We start from the raw sequence: 19,491 nt of genomic DNA, 5'->3' as shown, positions 1-19,491 counted from the left end.
TGTCAGCAAACATTTTTATTAAAATAGATACGCATACACATTGCAACTATATATGTGCCGTGACAAATTTATGCAGAAAATCATTTTCAATTATTTACTTTAATAATAAAAATAACATAGTTGAAAACAGAAATACGTCTCTTTTCCAAAGTTTAAAAATGAATGTCATTTTTTATTGGATGATCTCTAATATTGTCATCTTTACATAAGAGTCATTGTCTTTGGTGGAAACACGGTTAAATGTGGTTTGAGTATTTAAAAATACTTAATAAGTGACTCGAATGTTGGGATTGAGAAGTGCAATCACATACAATCATAGATCGTGGTAAAAAATAAAAGACTCGTGAGAATTTCGATGAGTGTCGGAATTCTCGTTTCCACTTCAGCCACACTCTCTCCCCGACCCTCACGCTACGCCAAAGACGAGACAAACACCTCCTGCCCCACTCGGGATCCCCTACAAGAAAGAAACAAAGAGAGAGAGAAAGAATTCGAAAGTTTTCTAGCGAGGCCAATCCCACAAACCGACGCGAAGAACGAACGAAACACATTGCAAAAAAGACCGCCGACGACTACATATACATAGGAGGTAAGTTTCCATGCCTTAACAACGTTGTTCTTCGTCAAAAATGAAATGAGGGTTTCATATTTTTGGGACCTCGTAGATCTACGTTGTTATAGGTGATTACAAGTCGTGAAACGTCGCGAATTTTCACGATAATTTGAGTAAGGAAGAAGAAGTCTGTGGACTTCGGGTCGGATTCGAATCGTTTAACCAACAGATAACCCAATACCATCGGCATCCCAGATGGCACGCCTACAGACCACTACTCAAATAGCATCTGCCCAACATACAACCTCGAGCCACTTGCAACGGCGCAGCATCTGCAACGACCTAGTACCCGCAGCAACCCAACACCAATCTGCAACCTGCACCTCGACTCGACCTGCACACACATCAGCGCCCCATTCCGTCACGTGTCACACCTGCAGCAAAAAGCCCCCTCAACTTAAATAGCTCGGCTCGGCTCGTCTCGGTGACTCAAAACATTAGCTTCTCTACTCGATAAAGGAAAAATATACAATTTTCTACCGTTTCGACCCTCTCTAAGCTAAAATTAACCGTGTTTAACCCAATTAAAGTTAGTATAAGGTTAAATTTCTTGATTTAAGTTAAATTGAGTTATTAACAAAACGGGATAGACTTCCTATTAGGAAATGACAACCGGCGTTATTTAGAGCAATTTCAAGGAACAAGAAGTGAACATACTCAAACTTAGGAAAAACGCCGATTACGACCAACCAAGTAAGTGACTCTACCATCGATTTGGTTATAATTGTGTATTGTATGATGACACATGCTTATGGCTTCACACGTGTTATATGCTCGTATATGCAAACTCTTATGAAATGATATGTATATAATATGATACGTGAATATTATTATGTGATGAATTGATATGTTTATAATATGATATGTTGAAGGCATGCTTGAGTTATGTTATGTGACTGTTATGATATATGGTATGGTATGATACGTGCATGATAAGTTATGATATCGTTTATGTTTGATATAAATGATACATGATATGATTGACATGCAAAATGACGAATTGGCATGAAATACAACCCCGATACACGCATGGAAGATATGATATGAAGGAAGACGCTAGCGGGGTTAGTAGTATATGATAATGAAAAATAGAAAATTGTTGGGTTCTGATGCATTATTGTGTGTTCATGCAACAAGGGATACCCCTTCTCCTTTTACGATAGTATAGACGCATACTCTACGAGACAGGGAAACAATCATTATGTTTACCATAATGCTGTCGTGACAGTCGCTATTCCTAACGTGTGTTTGACATCTACAGCTACCAGAAAATGTTCGCCCGACCAGAGAGGGGTCCAGAAGGTGTGCGAACTGACTGGTGGGTCCATACTTGCACGTGTGGACCGTGTGTAGGAAATTAAATACATATCCAATTGCCCATTTAGAATAGTCATGGGAGAAAAATAGACTATTATAATAGATCTCATTCGTAGGTATTTGTTGCAACATTGAGATCAAAATATGGTTAATAATTCTACCTTCTAACTTATTTATTATCTTTTTGTTGTAATCTATTTTTGTTGCAACATTATTAATTTATATTTTTATAATAATTTAAGGTCGTCCAACTTCATCATACATGAATAAGTCTCTTTCAAATTTTTATACTATTTTTTTCAATAAAAAAAACTATAAACTAATTATTTTTATTGTTTTACGATTTCATTTTTATATTTTTTTGAGAGTAATCACTATATTGATAAAAATAAAAAAAAAAAACTATAAACTAATTATTTTTATTGTTTTACGATTTCATTTTTATATTTTTTTGAGAGTAATCACTATATTGATAAAAATTTATTTATTTTTAATGATATCTTTTATTGAATTCGGTATCAAATAATTATAAATTTTGGATAAATAAAACTTTTTTAATTTTTTTTTTTTAACATTTCAACCATCCAACTCCAGCTCGAAAATTTTTAAGTTGGGTTAGGTTACTAATCCAACCAACCCGAACTTAAACGTACTCACCCCAACCTAACTTATGTACACGCCTACCCAATTCAAATTCCACCCCTACCAAGTTCAAATTCCATGGTTTGGGTTGTTCCGGCTCTGTCTCTCTATAAATTTCCCTCTCCTCACTGCTGTGATAGTACTCTTTTCTTGTGTCATATTTGTTGTAGTTCTTCCCACCTCCATTTGTACAGTTTGATTGGCAAATGTTTTAGGTTCTTTTCATTTACTGTAATTGAAGATGCGAATGATTTGTTTTGGTGTTTCAGTTTGGTGATGAGCTATGCGTCCCAATAGTTTTTACATTTTTTTTTTGAAAAATTGATGAGTTCTTGGTTTCTTTTTATGTTGCCTCCAAGGATGATCACAAAATTTAACTTTCGTTCTTCCGATTTTCTCCATGAGGAAACAATTAGGAGACCTGAACTGAAGAGGCTGTACTCAATTTCTTTTTCTTGTATTACTGTTTACTATATTGTATTATTGTATTTTCTATTTGGACAACTACTCGACTGAATCATGTCTAGTCCTTCTAGACATGAATCACCTCAAAATGTATCATAGGAAAGTTGTATAACTGTTTGGAGAAATCATGTTTGGATCTAACAAACTTCTGACATATGTGAATGAATTGTCTCAAAATGTGTTATAAGAGTATGTAACTAATTGTCAAATTCTTTGTACTAAAAAAAGTTATAATGTTGCTTTCAAATCTTCTCTCATTCTTACTTTTAAACTCCTTTCGAAAATCTTTAGGCTTCTGTTTTCTAACACCTTCTCAAAACGGAGATATAGGCTAGAGCATACATTGTCTGACCGTATGCGACGTAAATTCAAGTTGGCTTGACTCACTCAGTGTTGGGAGTGAGTGCTGCACAATCGAAAATTCTTCTAAAGAAAGAAAGAAAGAAAGAAAGAAAAAAAAAAAAGTGATTGTGTGGGTAGAGCAACATTGATTAACTATGACATGACACATTCGGACATGGTATATGAAGTGCCTCATCTAGGAGTCTCTTTCTGATGTGGCTTTGTCTTTAGGTTCCAAAAACGGGTAAAGTTGAGAAAAATGCACATGTGAACGAGGACAGATTCACCATCAAGATGTTCTTGAGAGGAGATTTTTTTATTATTGTTCCAAGGAAGTTCAAAGCTTGTGTTGCTTTACCATTTGGGGGTAAATCATAAGCTATCATAAGCTAGAAGTTCCTAAAGTTCCCATCAGGTGCTGGAGGTAAGCTATATTCGGGCTGAAGCATTGGTTCCCCCTAACAAATAGGCTAGCTCGAGATCTCAATTGTCTATCTTATGCTCAAGCATGCCTACAGTTCCTCGACAACACTTCGAGGTGCATTTTATTGTCTTACATGAGACAAGATATTCCTCACTCCATGGCATTAACACCTTTCACTCACCTTTCCCTCATCCATTCTGCATGTCGCGTAGATGAAACTTAACTGCATTTTGAACGTCAATCAGATTGATAGCTTTGTACTTTAGGAGGTGGGGCAATGTTCTTCGACATGGCCTTTAGTTTTCCTATCTTAAGGCTCCTCTCTAAGATGATTTGTAGTTGTAAATGGAATAGAAATGTTCCATTTCTTATAATACCTTACAAAACTAGTTTTTCTATTAGCTTTCTATTTTCAGTTCATGTTTTTGTTTTGTTTTTTGATGTCTAAAATGTATAAAATAATAATTAAGGATCGAGCAAGTTATTTTATAAGTTAAGACAAAGCATAGTAATCAAAGTAGAATAGATATGCAAATCAAGTCTGTCAAGTTCTTACCTTAGTAGGCATTTGCCCGCAATGCTTCGATTGAAACTTTGAATATGATAGAAGCCCATCTTCAAATAATTTCGTACTTCATTGCCTCAACTTCACCAGCTTCTACTCATTATGACTACTAGACACTCTCTATTTCCATGATTCGTATTCATCGGAAGATCTTCAATCTTACCTTTTCAACATCCTCAAACTTGGCCACTGCTTCCACATACAATAGCCTGCATAGTTATTTTGAAGTGTATCACTTTCTGCATGCATAAACATATCCAAATTCTACATTTATCATCACATATTCACCTGTTAGTGCCAACTTTAATAAGCACCACACTGAGCACTTTCTGATGAAATTCTTCAGAATTCAATGGTCCCTATAGTTCAGACTAGCCAGATCATTATGCCTTTCGTGCGGGTCGAAGATTACCCGACAACGTTACTCCAGTTACATGAAACTTACTACCAAGGATAATGTTGTTAACTGGGTTTACCTCCATTTTTTGAGCTACTTTGGCAAGACAGCTCCTCCATAACTTGAAGAGAACCATCAAAGATATTATCGGAGAGGTCAAAAGCTAGCACGGTTGCATATGGCGAGCTAGTTTTCCCTAAACTACTGCCATATAGATAATGTTCCATGCATACTAAACAAATTGAGTTCAATTTGCATTACCCATCCCCAAACAAGTAGAAAAGATTGCCTATGGAACGCTATGGCCCCTTTCTATCAAAATCCACCGCTGTTTCGTGTGTCCTCATCCGTTGGGAAGGAGGCTAGCAAGCATGAAAAGAGACTAGGAAAGTCCATCACCTTGCACAACAACTTTCGAGTTAGTATTGGCATCGATAAAGAGTTACTTGAACATTGCTTCAGCCAATATTACCATTCTATTTCATGGAAAGTAAGATTAAGGTTCAAATTAACTTTACCTCGCATTCTTCACTTTCAGCTAAAGGATCGTCGTTGATCTTGCCGGCACCAGCTTTGAAGAACCTGCTTTTCCAGATATATCTATACATGCTTTTTCTAAACATGGCTGGATCAAATAAACCTCAAATTTGATCTTTAAAATAAAAACGCTGTAAATTAGAAAGAGCTTAAGAAAATAAACGGTCATCCTATGGAGGCACATGATATATGTTGAAGAAAGAACACATAGAATTCGACATTAGATACAAAATCCCGAAATATAGCATACATTACAAATGATAATATAATAAATATATATCTAAAGAAAGCCTAAGAATACGTACAAAAGGCATCATTTCCTCTGGTTGTCATTGTGTTAAATGGATTTTACAATAGAACAGAAACATCGGCCTTCTCCCAATCCTTGGAGATTATATACCTCTCATGGTACAAAATGAGTAAAACAATACATGGTTGATTCTCACCTAGATCTCCTTTAATCAAACAGCGTCCTGGTTTCTCAGAATCTTCAGTTTAAGATGTGCCAAGTTTCTTTTACACAGACTACATACATCATTCCAAGTTATAATCTCCCAAAAAGTCAGCATGCCTAAATGTCCAAAACCTATCGAGTCCATGAACATAATAAAACAAAATTCTAAGAGATTAAAATGTGTAATCAGTCAGCATGAAATAATTTGTGCTTCAGACCTTCTCTTTTATCAACTATTTATATCAAAGGTTAGCCAGACCCTCTTCATAATTTAGGGTCTTGGCCGCAGTAAGAAGCATGTCCATTCCTCTCCTTCCTGTATCCGATTCCTGATCGCCTCCATTGATCCGTTTCTTGCCTGAATTGCCATAACCCCCAAATGTATCTTTCCCTCTCTTACTACGCTTGTGTTCAAAATTCTCATATGCCCTTTTCACCCTACGTATTGCCTCGATTCCAGCTTCACATTTGCTACAAAACCATTTTCCTTTTGGAATTTCAGCAAGTGGTGGTCTCATACAGTAAATGTGGTATCCATGATCGCAGCCATCACATAAAACAATCTTGTCATCATCTTGATTTATGAGGCATGCTCTGCAAAGACAAGAAGGGCAGTACCAGCATGTATCGTAAGATTTTAACTGTTTCTTTGTCAAGCACCTGGTGTGATAACATTTGTGAGGGCAGAACAGGTGGCTGCATATTCTAAAATTATCACCACTTTCTACTCCATTTCCACAAATTTTGCAAGGGCCCAAATCTTTGCTGTCATTTAGTTGTTCAATTCCATCATCTAAACAACAGTTCAGATTCTCATTGACTTCACTAGTTTCCAGAATTTCACCAACTCCATTGGCTAGCATTGTGGGCGTATTCAACCTCTCACATACTACACAGTTGTCATGACACAAACTAAATCCACTTGAAATGCAACTAGCACAGAACCAACTCTTAAGGGGAATCTCCTTGACGGGAGGTTTGATGCAAGATATATGGTAAATTTCCTCGCATGAATCACAAACCAGACAATCAATCCCTTCTGCTTTCTCTCCACAACTTCTGCAGGCACAAACTTTATACACACCATAACCATCCATATGCTCTGCTTTAGCATGAGAAGGTGATTCCCGCGTAGAGAACTAGATGGAAAAGAAATTTGCATGTCAGCAAAAATAACAAATTATTTTTAAAAATCCAACCCTAACTCAGAACAATTGGAAAATTAGCTTCAATGATGTTAACAAACCCTTTAAATGCACTTAGGACAATGTGAAGTCATAACTAGGACAAGGTTTAGAAGTGTTCTTAATTGTCAAGAGGTTGAAATCCGATTATGATATACTTGCTGATATTTTCATTACAGTTATTTACATTACAATGTGATGTCATTAGTTTATTAAAAAGATATATTCCTTTTTTTAGCATAATAAAAAATAAATTTATTTAAAATAGAAGAACCAGGGTAGAAAAAGAGAGCACGGAGGCCCAAGCCAAAGGGGAGTAGTAAAAGACCCCTAATTTAATGAGAATGAAAAAAGTAGAGAAGTTACATCAAAGGTTAACACAGAACCATCCGGGCAAAGCTTGAGAGGAAAGTATTGATATCTCTAGGACAGCACTAAAGCATCCCAATGTCACAGCATAAAAAAGACCAGCAGGAATAAACAAACTGACTATTATTGAATATTGCAATTTGTGGTCTCCCAAACAATTCAGGCAAAACTGGAACGAAAAAAAGCATGGGTCCTTTTCTGCAAACTGTTACCATTGTTGAGATACTAGCATGGTAGGTAAGGATCACAAAAAAAACTTGACTTTCCTAGGAATATTTCCCTTCCAATCATCCCAATAATGTGCTTTCCAGTATTAAAGTTAAGAGTAGGTGGGCTTGCATGGAAAAAGTACCCAAGGAGTCTAATCCACACTAATGTTCCTCCAACTATAAACGGTGTGCCTCAGCTTCATGGGTAGAACCAGCCATTTATTGAAATCCATGTCTAAGAGTTTTCCTTCTCCAACTCTAGTGCTTCGTCATTTCAGCATTCTCTAATGGGCTGTTTGCAATTTTTCTCTTTTCCCATGGGTACTCAAAACCCATCCACATGTTCAGCAGCCAACAAGGCATAGCCACATAGCCATATTAATCCAATGGAAATAAGTTTCATTTTTTATTTTTTATTTAATAGTAGAATAAATATTAAAAATTAATTTTAACTGATAAAAGAGGATTAAAGTTAATATAAAATCTATTTAATTTAGATCAACAATTTAATTTAGTTCGCAAAAGTACGTTGAGATCAATTGACTGATAAATAATCTAATTTATTCAATCAATTGATAATTGGTTAGTTCTAATTTGTAAAACAATATTTCATTAATATTAACTAGTAAACAATGAATTAGCAGTCCACCCTTGATCTCTTAAACCATAACTGCTAACAAGCTTCTTTCAAAGATCATTTTCTCGTTTGCAAACCTCTAACATCCATTTGGAGAGGAAAGCAAACCATCCTTTCTTGATCTTTTCAAAGCTTGGATCACCAGACTCGTGAGGTAGGAGAACCCACCAACAATAAGCCAGATGGCCCCAAAAGTCAGACCATGAAGATCCTAATCAGACCTTGAAGCTCCTAACATGACATTCCATCTTTTATGTGATCCCACCATGTGAAATCCCTCATTTTCCTACTGTGGAAGGCTAAAATCCCAAATGTGAACTTCTTTGTTAGGCAAGTTTGGGTCGAAGGGTGAACACCCTGAATTGTGTTTTGAGGCACTCATCCTTCGTGGTGGATCCACATAGGTGAGTTCTTTGGAAGAGAGTGGTTGAGGACCTAGATCATATTTTTGTCAATTTGTTTGTTCTATTTGGGATTTTTTTTCCCGCTATTTCACATCTGTTTGCTAGGAGCAAAGTTTACAGCTCTATGGCGGAGGAGGTTCTTTGTAAGCCACCTTTCTGTTCTAGGGGCCAAATCTTGTGACAGGGCTTCTTCGTAGTTCTTTGGAACCCCTAGATTGAAAGGAATAACAAGATATCTAGGGATGTGAAGTGTTATTAGAAGGCTTGTTAGGTATAATGTCTCTATATAGGCATCGGTCTCTAAGGATTTCTGTAATTATCCACTGGGTCTTATGATCTTGAACTGAAGCCTCTTTTTCTATAATTAGGTTCGAGGCTCCTTTGTTAGGTCGTCTTCCAGAATACCCTACCATTTGCTTTTATTTCCTTTTTCTATTTCTTTCTTTTATTTTTTGAATGAAAGCTCAGTTTCTCACATAAGAGAATTAGTTGTCGCTCCTCTATTTAATACCCAAGAGTTTTGAGCTTGCGCCATGGAAGATAAAGAATACTTAAAAGGTTACTATTTTGACAAGGATTCTCTCAGTGGAGAGGGTAAATATTGCTGACAGATTGCAAAGAGTATCCTTACCTAATAAAGAGAAGACCTTCCTCATCTACCTTTTCATTATTCCGTTAGCAAAAAACTGTGGGAGCCAATACAAGGCTTTGGATGCTGCTAGATATTTAACTTTGTGTCAAAAATAATATCTTCCATCTCTTATGTCGGCATAAGCCTAAAAGAATAGCTAAATTTTAGGGTATCTGGATCGAGAGATTGAAATGGCAAACAATTGGTTTGGGAAATAATAATCTTCCTTACATCAAACAAATAGATGTTACTCTATTAATAAAACAATGGATGATGATCAAAAGTTATGGAACTTCATGCTGTACTTTTCTTTATGTCCTTAGTAATTAAAGGCTAACTTTTGTTTCACAATAAATAAATATAGGAGATATTCTCCGTGTTCCCTTCAGCTTGACAATATTCCACCAACTGCTCCCACCTTACCTCTCTTTGGTAAGACATTTTGTCTCATTAATGGGACAGGCCAAACAGCCTAGGCCAAAAAGATATAGCCTTCTCAAGCTCGAATACTAGATAATACCAAGTCCATGGTTCACCACATTTTTTCTAGAATCTACAAAGCCATTTTGTTAGAAGTTCCTCTTGTTTCTACTTTCAAATTTTCAATGCCTAATCTAACACTCCCCAACGGTAATGAAATTATATTCCCATTAACTACCTGACATAACTCCCTTCCCTGTAGCATTCCAAAGAAAAGTTATTAATTTTTCCATCTAACAAGTAACACTGTTGGTTTTTAGGTATTTGGAAGACAGACATATTGTACATAATGCTTCTTATGAAAAATAGCCTTACTTAACATGGATGATGGACGTGAGAAAATCCTGCCTGCATGAAACATTATATAGATGAGGTTGATGATTAAGAAGGTAGACCTAGGACCTCAAGATCCCAAGATCCAAACGAGGTGTCACTTAGAGGAACCATTGAAGAAAGTGGTAAATGGTGGTCGTGAAGATAAAGGATGAACCAAGCCAAGGAGAATTCACCGTCGCTAAGTGTCCAGTCTCAAACTTAACCTACAGCTACATGAAACCTTGAATAGCCCATCCCCATCCCAAATTCACGGGTATCCAATACATCCAGTGCTCTACTTTCTCACAAAAAATTTGAATGCAAGTCCACATAGCATCTAGGATGGTTGACAATAAACTTGATATTTTTCTGACGCAGAAGATTACAAAAGGAAAGTTGAGATCGCCCAGATGAAGAATAGGGCTCAGCTGAAGAATGAACTCAAACAGTACTCTCTCTTCTCTGCCATTTTCATTCCACTTCCCCATACAAAATCGTGACAACCTCTTCAATGGTGACAGACAAAGGGTTCTACTAGCTCTTAATGGGTGGAGCCACATATTAGCAGAATGGCAGACATTCATGAAAATATAGTGACTTCTAGAAAACTGGAACTTGGTTTAAATCGACAAAGTATTAGAACTGCATGGTGTCTTAAGTGTTTCAATCCTCATTATTCTCACATATTTGACTAAAGCAATATAGTTTTAAGTTTCTGTGCAATTTTTTAAACCAATAATACAAAATGCAAAATAAAACAAACATTTTTACCTCATGCTTGCCATCTTCAAATACATTGCGTCCTGAAACTCCCACCTGGAAGGTTGAAAATTATAAGAGAATATAAGATAGAAGGATCACTTAAAACAACTTTTAACTAGGAAACAGACGATTAAAACATATAGTCTACAATTTTTATAGGTTAAATTACAAATTTGGTCTTTGTGGTTTTTTGAAAAATTTAAAATCTAGTCACGATGGTTTTAAATGTAAGAATTAGTCCCTATGGATTAAAATTTTATCAAACGATAAGGGAGACGGGGATGAAACTTGTAACTTAAGCCATTTTTATAAGATCTTATCAACTGCTGAAGATACTTGTTTTACCTTTTCTTGATAAGCGGCTCTGGAAAAGTCTGAGAGGCTTTCTGCCAGTGATACCAATTCAGTACCAATTGCTTGAAACTTTCTCCATATCTGAAAAAAAAATCAAACATAACTGCTATTAATGGCAAATCAACATTGTAACGGAGTGCATCTGTGGTTGAAAGTACAATTCCAACGCCAACAAATAGTATTCAAATTTCCCCAAGTTTATAAATCATAAAAAAATGGAGAACAGCAGGTCTGGAACCTAGAATGAAACCCAAGAGAATGCTGAAAAAAAAAATATAAGAAAACAAACAGTTTTTTCAACTTTTTTTCAATATGAACGATGGAATGTCGACTAAAATATGCATTAGGGACAGTCAGAGATGGTTAGAGGGCAGGCATTACACATGAAAAAATTATAAAAACATTAAGTTGATCCTCATATACCCAGAAAAAAGATATTTAGTTCATTTTACAAGCACTTTTATTAAGAAGTTCCACAAGAAATTCAGCAAAAATATATCATAATGTTAACAATAAAAAGTAGAACAAGATAATCAATTATTGCCTGTTGTACGTCAGAGAGGAAGAGCATGGGTGAGTTTTCATAAGCCCCTTCTTTGATCCTTGAGTTTACAAGACTAAAGTCAAAAACATTATCAGCCTTGATTCCTCTGAAATTTTCAGATAGAAGCTTACACAATGAGATAAACTTCTGTGAATCTATAATACTAAAGAAAGCTCGCCAGCAACTCTCGCTAACACTACATCTGTTTGAATTTTCTAATGATCCACTTGATACAACGCCATTCTCTTTATGAGATGCCATCTGAACTCTACTAGACACTGATCCAGTACGTAGAAGGTCAATATTGCTATTTCCATGCTGAGCATCAAATATCTGCACAACAATCACAGAAGGAGAACCAAGATTATTTTAAAAACCGAACAAATAAAAAAAGGAAGAAAGAAAGAAAGAAAGAAGGGAAACCTACAGAACAAGATCTGCATGAAAAACATGTTTTAAACTAACCTTAAATCTTGAGGGGTCAATGGCTCCTGAATGAGAAGCAAGGCCATCGTGAACACACATTGGTATATTGCCTCCATTGCCTCCATTGACACTTGATGACTGGTATATCTGCTGTAACAAAACAGATCTCCAGAGGTCCTCTGGGCACTCATCTAAATTGACCATTGGAGAATGGACATGATCATAGGAGTTACTGCCTCTTAGCGTGTATAAAGTTTCTTGAACAGTCTGCAACAAATGGAAATAGAATGAGACAAGAAAAAACCAACAGACCACATACCAAAGCATCTAAACGTTCAAAGATGTAGAGAGAATTTTATTTTTGGTCTGTTTCGTCAAATAACTTTATGTAAATCAGATGTTTCTTCATTTTATTTGTATAACAGTAACTATATGATAAAAACGAAAAACCATACTTCATCCAAAGATTCCTCTAAACTTTCGAGATTTGTTTTATTTATCTACAACCAAACTGCCCATAAGGTAGGAAAATATGACAAATCCAAAAAACTTCCTTTTTGTCCTTGACCATCCAAGGAATGTGTAACACACTGCCCAATGGCCCCCAAGGAGCAGCACCATTGATAGGGATTTGGGATGTTTGGAGAAGATTATCAAGGTCTTTGGTTCAAACATCGAAATGGAGAACTGATAAATGGAAGTTTTTGACGTCTCCAAAGCTAGTGTTGGAGCACGCAAAGTCTCCCAATGGAATAACAAATTAGACCCAAAACCACAAATACCAGCAACAACAAAAAGCACCTAAATGTTTCTGAAGATAATGACACATTGGCGTTAGAAAGAGAAAAGAGATAATATGATTAGGAACTGGATCATGCAATAAGAAAACACAGATAACCTCATTAAAAAAATCCTTGTTGAAAGATAAATAGATAGCCATGTTTAAATCTTTTTATAGATATATACATAGAAAAATACTCTATTTTTATGTCCTTTCGTTCAACAAAGTCCTCATTTTTTAAAATAATGTGTCAATATATAAATACCATTTCATATAGCATCTCCATATTTGTGTTTCTGAGTCAAGCGTATTCAAACTCCTATGTCTAAAATATTCCTCTTCCACCCTAAGAAAATTTCTAACAATTGCAGGAGTCCAATTAACCAAAAGAATATGGCCTTCTTTTTTAGAGAAACTTGGTGGTATTCAATTAACCAAAAGAATTTGGCCTTTTAAACAACTTCCTTGGATGGTCGGGTGAATAATAGGATCCTTTTAAACAACTTTATCCTGTTTCAAGTAAACTGAATACCACCAAGTTTCTCTCCAAAAAAAAGTAGCACAATTCTATTAAACATTCTCTTTTTGGTGATCGTGAGACAAATAAATCCCATTGGAAAATTTGAAAAATGTTTCCTGAACAACAGAATTATCAAGGAACTTGTCCGCAATCACTTCAAAAATTGCAATTAGAAAAAAAAAAATCAATGGTTAACTCATCACAATTGTATTTTTATTGATGAACAGAAAGTTTCTTTTTTAAAAATAACCATTAACAAGGCAAAATTGCAACAAGGACTGGATAAAATATCCACCAAAGATCTACAAAAACTTAAAGTTAATACATCCATGGATTTACATATCTAATCCTTGATACGGTTCAAAATTATATAACAACTGACCCATTTTCTTTACCCCAAAACACAATCAAAAGCATTAATTCTTCCAAATTCCTAAAGCAAAAGAATATTCTTGAAGGGTTTCATCGCACCAAATCTGGTTGCTGCAACAATACATTCCAAGTCTCCTACCATCTGACAAAAAATTTATCAGTTCACCTAAATGTTTACCACCTAGTATGGGGCAGTATATATTGATGAATTTCAAAGCAGATTGACAACTCTTCCAATCCACCCTCCTTTTACCTTGAGAACATTTTCATTTAAAGTAGATATCATTACATTTTATATAATGTCCACAGTTCAGTAGAATCCAAAATATCAAGTTCTAACTTTTCCCTGATACTTTATGAATTCAACACGATTCATAGTCAGTTAGATTTCATAGAACTTCCAGTCTTGAATGCAAGTACGCATAGCCAAGATTAAATCCAACAAACAACACTAAATCAACAAGAAATAATTTGGAGTATACTGAATAGGTGCGCATGATTAATTGAAAGGGCGATAGATTGAAAGAGAGAGAGAAACCTGGACTACTAGTTGACTAGCAGCTTCAACATGAACCTTGCCATCTCCCTTGCATTCGCTCCCAAGAGCCAACTTCGTCTGCTTCCGCCGCTTGTAAGTTCGAAAACCATCGCTAGTTCCTGGAACCCCTTCAGTTACAACATTCAAAACCCCCATCCCGATTCCATTTTTTCCTGCCACGCTCTTCATGAACTTGACCTCCAAAGGACGTCCCGTGCAATTCCCATTGCTTTCCCCATCTTCAATAACCATCTAAACAGCACGAAGAAAACCCTAATTCCGGACAGGATTAGGGTTCCGATAGTCGCATGTGTTACAGATTCTGAAAATTCTCCACACCCAAGCTTCGCAAAACTAATTGGTACTTGATAGAAACCGAAAAAACACACTTAGTTCACCAGGAGAAATTTTCTCCATTAATGAACACAACAAAAAAAATATATATATACCACTATCACTAAAATCCCATCTGCAACTTCCCCTGACCGGGAAAAACCTTAAGCTCAACATAGTCAACAAACAAGAAGCTAATTCAAACAAATCCAGTAGCTCCAAAAAAAAATGCTGAATAAAGAAGCTACAAAATTCGAAAACACTCCATTCTTCTGTGTTTTTCAGCACGATTTTGTCAGCAACCAAACAGATGCGAAACAGAAATGAATTTGAAAGATAAGAAAGAAAACAAAGAGGAAGGAGAGGGAGAAAGAGAGACATACTTGAGCAAAGAAAATGCGGCGACAAGAAATGGAAACTGAAATGGAAACTCCAAAATCCGAGAGGCGGGAGAGCAGTAGAAGAAGTTCTTTTTGGTTAAACCAGCGGTCTTATCTTCGTCCCTCTTTTTAAATAATTTCTTAGACTGGCAGCCGTTTTGCGCCGACGAAGCGGTTTACTCTTCAGACCGGACCGATTAAGTGGTTTGGACGGATGTGCAATTTCCTTATAAATTTATTTCTAAAAATTATATTACTATACATTCATTCATAAATGTTTTCCAACTCCCGGTTGTGTTAGACATATTGAATCGGTTAAAAATGTCATTTACACCTATACAAATTAAAGGACAACTCTTCTCAGGTACGAGTTCATAACTCAAATTATGCACGTATTAATCTTCTTAGTTAACTAATTTATAGAAAGATATTAAATACTTCTTGGTCCAATCTTATACAAACTCACTGTATAGTATACTCTCACTCACATGTCAAACGATTTGAATCAAATCATTTGTAACGATGGTAAAGTAGATCGTATCAATAGTGTTACCAGAATAAGTCACTCAATTTTATTAATATACTATAGACTCTATTACTTGAACATGATCCTCTTATATGTCAACCATATGATTCAAGATTACATTAATAACCTTATATTTTCATATCATAGATAATATTAAATTGTAAATAAAATAATAAAAAATATTATTAAACTTAAATAATTAATTACGATGTGTTAGGTATAAATTCCTACGTATCCTTAATGTTTACCTCTAAATTTTGGTATAGTAATCGAGATATAATGCGCCAGTCATCAAAGTTGAAACGTTTTATATATATATATATAGTGGGAATTGGACCCAATTTCTTCATACGAAGAAGGTGAGCAAGAAAACTCTATGGTTTGTTGGAATCATTGTATCATGTCAAATTTGTTTGTTAATTTTTTGTGTTTAAATGTAGGTTCGGTCTAGGTCGGAGGTGGACCAATACCTATAGAAACTATTAAGAAGAAGCTCTCTAGGGACCTTTCTATTGAAACTTAAATCTTTTGGTTTTCGAAAAGGGTTAAATATGTGATAAGTGGAAATCACTACAAGGGGAGTAAGGTAAGAACGTTGTTTGAGATTCGAATCACTCCACAAGCAAGATCGATCATGTCTAACTTGAATGATTCTTGTTGATCAAATATATCAATGCAAGAACACTTGTTTGAGATTCAAATCACTCCATAAGCAAGATTGATCATGTCGAGCTTGAATAATTCTACATGCAACCTAAACTACGTAGAATCGCAAAGAAACTTAGTTATTGGCTAACTACACAAATGTTACGTTTACTATATTTTCCAAGTCTACTCACAAATACAACATACATGGCTTTGAAATATACTATATGATTGATGTATCTTGGTTCATATCAATATGTTTGTTATTGTATGGTTGTGTTGTGTGAATTAGGTAACCAACCACTATTGGTCACTTTGTTGAATGATTGCAGAAAATAGTTATCAAGATAAGTGTTACAAGCGGTGTGAATTGGGTAATCAATGATTGATAATATTTTAAGGCATAAGGGTGGATGTTAAATTTTATGTGGTAAGGGTTACACGCGGTATGAACAGGGTACCAACCATTATTAATCACTTTGAGGAGGGATTGCTGAAAAATAGTCTTAGTGAAAAAATTACACGCTATGTATTTCGGGTAATTAACCACTAAAGTTCCTCGATTTCGTTTGATTAGTCATACAATGGTTTATATATTTGACCTCAATAGCAAAGTTCCTTACTAAGTATTTGATATCAACCAACAGACATCAATCATACAATATACTTCAACGAAGATGTGAAGAAAATATTGTTGAAATTATCAGAAGATATTTCAATTCATGCCACATTGAAGAAAAATAAAGTTTCATGTTATAAATTTTGGGTGAATTACAGTTTAGAGCAATTTAGAGTCATTGTATTTCATTAATGTATTTTAAGACTTTTTATTTACATTACGTTACAATTACATAATGGTTAATTATGTCAGTATGAATGTCACAACTCTTGGAATGTCTTTAATAGCTTGTAATGGTTAATTATGGCAGTATGAATGTTACACCTCTTGGAATAGTTTTATTTTAAGATTAATAGTTTTATTTCAAGGTTAATTATGGCGGTACGAATGTTACACCTCTTGGAATGCCCTTTAATAGCTTTATTATATAAAGCCATGCAGGTTGTATTTATAAGTGGACTTGGAAAATATAGTAAAAGAAGCATTTGCGCTGTTTTTTGGCCAATGACTAATTTTCTTTGCAATTCTATGTAGTTTAGGTTGCATGTAGAATCATTCAAACTCGACGTGATCAATCTTGCTTGTGGAGTGATTCGAATCTCATACAAGTGTTTGAGATATTTGATCAACAAGAATCATTCAAGCTAGACATGATCGATCTTACTTGTGGGGTGATTCGAATCTCAAATAATGTTCTTGCGTATCTTACTCTTGGAGTGATTTCCACGTATCAATTATTCACTTTGTTTTTCAAATGATTTTTAGACAAGGTCATGGTACGAAAGTGACAAAAAGGATGGAAAAGTCAGTACATGAGACAACTCATAAACATATCTAACGTTTCAAAAGCATTAAAAGATATTTCTATTGTTGAGCGTCCAAAGAAAAGAGTTAAATTATTTTTTTAATAATATCCTTGACCTTTAATATAAGATTTTTTTAAATAATAATTAAAAAAAAATATAAACCTCAAATTTTGAATCAGTCCAAGTTAGTCCAAATCAATGTAGAAGTCAACCATGTATTAACACACAGCCTCCATTTTTTCTCTGCTTCTCCATCTTCCTCCTCCAATTTTCCCAACCAGAAAACTCATGAATCTGAAACAAGAAAAGCTTCAACTCCTTGGAATCTATGGAGTTCTTAAAGAAACCATCAGATTAATCTTCACAGCCAAAACAATCTTCACTCAAATCACTCTCTCTTTTCTTCTTCCCCTCTCCTTCTTAATCTTCACTCAAACCAAAATCCCCAATCTATGGAGCATCCGTTCTTTCCCCTTCAATTCCGCTCTCTTCTTCTTCTCCGCCGTCTTCTTCTTCCTCTCCACCGCCGCTACAGTCTTCGCCGCCGCCTCTACTTTCGCCGACCGCGAACTTCCGTTCCACCAATTGCTCTGCGTCGTGCCGAAAATCTGTAAGCAACATCTCATCACATTTCTCTGTTTAATCGTCGATTTCTTAGCCTTCAATTTCGTCGCTCTTTCTGCAATTACACTGATCTGCATCGCGATTCTTCATCTCCTATACTACGAACCGTTCGAATTCTTGACTCGATTGCTGATTTTGTTTCTCTCCGTTGAGATGTTCTATTTTGCCCTAATTTGGCAAATAGCGAGCGTTGTATCAGTTCTCGAAGCGGATTCGTATGGATTTGAGGCCATTGCTAGAAGTAAGGAATTGCTTAACGGCAAAATGGCGATGGCTTCGATTCTTCTGATTTTGATCGGTCTTCCTTTTGGAGTGATTTTGTTTGTGATTCGTTATGTGGTGGTTGCTGAATCGGCGTTGGTGGAGGTAGGAATCAGAGGAAGTTTGGGGATTGTTTGGATGTGGTGTTTTTTGATGTTCTTGTTGATTGGAACTGTGTTATATTTGGTCTGCAAATCGTGCCATCGTGAGCGCATTGACAAACTGGAGCTCTTTGTTCATCTTCAACAATCCCTTGAGTCTAAGACTGAACCTTTGACCTTAGAATAACTCCGAATTATAATTATAATTATGCTTATATTATAGTTGGACTTGTTTATGAAGAAATGTTTAATTTCATGTGAAATTTTGTAATTATTGGAGTTCAAAAAAATTAGCTTCCAGGATCATCGGAGATTATGAAATCAGAGCTAGAACAATTACATTTATGTTTAAATTATCGCCCTTGGGTTAGATCGAGTTGATTTTCGTTACTTTAAGTTTTTATTATTTTATTTATGCTATTTCAGTTAATTTTATTTAAAATTGATTTAATGAACGTTTAAGTCACGTCTGAAATGAACTTTTTCGTACATATTAGACATGTCATGTCAAAATGACGTTTTTAATAAAAAAAATTGAGTGGTTACAATTCTTCTTTGTTGTAGCTAACTTTCGAGAAATAATTTCTTTAAAATTATCTTAGTTTTACAAATTTTATATCTTATTGGACAAAATAATAATAATAATAATAATAATAATTAATTTTGTTCTCATAGATCTATTTATTTTAAAAAATATTAAATAAATAAGAAATTTATTAGACATAAATTTAAAATTTAAGAATATTATTTTAATTTTTAATGTATCATAAAAGATAAACTACGAATTTCTTAAAGATTTAATCACCATTCTATATGTCCCAACCCAAATGTCATTGTCGAGACAAAGACTGCAAAAGTCAATATCTAGGGGAGCATCGCCAATATTTCTAACATAGACCCTGTTTAGGGTCGAG

The 19,491-nt window shown here is 35.1% G+C and overlaps 2 protein-coding genes and 1 non-coding gene across 6 annotated transcripts; 2 read left to right on the top strand and 1 right to left on the bottom strand.

Annotated features, from left to right (window-relative positions):
- The first annotated feature begins 2,922 nt into the window (after positions 1–2,922).
- On the top strand, positions 2,923–3,008 carry LOC111433480. The gene has a single exon (XR_002708829.1). It is a non-coding gene; the product is annotated as a small nucleolar RNA Z159/U59 (small nucleolar RNA).
- A 2,486-nt stretch (positions 3,009–5,494) lies between these two features.
- On the bottom strand, positions 5,495–15,109 carry LOC111433442 (PHD finger protein EHD3-like). 4 transcript variants are annotated; one of them, XM_023070495.1, is made up of 7 exons: positions 14,999–15,109; positions 14,283–14,646; positions 12,111–12,338; positions 11,646–11,978; positions 11,093–11,182; positions 10,757–10,801; positions 5,495–6,895 (listed from the first exon to the last, which is right to left on the bottom strand). In XM_023070495.1, the coding sequence occupies exons 2-7, from the start codon at positions 14,532–14,534 to the stop codon at positions 5,999–6,001; spliced, it is 1,845 nt and encodes a 614-aa protein (XP_022926263.1). In that variant the 5' UTR covers positions 14,535–14,646; positions 14,999–15,109; the 3' UTR covers positions 5,495–5,998. The 4 variants fall into 4 exon arrangements, with proteins under 4 accessions (XP_022926263.1, XP_022926264.1, XP_022926267.1 ...); XM_023070496.1 differs by having other exon boundaries at positions 14,283–14,636; positions 14,999–15,108; XM_023070499.1 differs by having other exon boundaries at positions 14,283–14,555; positions 14,999–15,104.
- A 3,259-nt stretch (positions 15,110–18,368) lies between these two features.
- LOC111433408 lies at positions 18,369–18,764 on the top strand. Its single transcript, XM_023070459.1, has one exon. It carries the CDS (start codon positions 18,369–18,371, stop codon positions 18,762–18,764), a length of 396 nt encoding a protein of 131 aa, XP_022926227.1.
- The last annotated feature ends 727 nt before the right edge of the window (positions 18,765–19,491 follow it).

The sequence above is a fragment of the Cucurbita moschata genome, unplaced genomic scaffold (assembly GCF_002738365.1).
Source record: "Cucurbita moschata cultivar Rifu unplaced genomic scaffold, Cmos_1.0 Cmo_Scf00042, whole genome shotgun sequence".
Lineage (NCBI taxonomy): Eukaryota > Viridiplantae > Streptophyta > Magnoliopsida > Cucurbitales > Cucurbitaceae > Cucurbita > Cucurbita moschata.
This window is presented reverse-complemented; position numbering and strand designations above follow the sequence as displayed.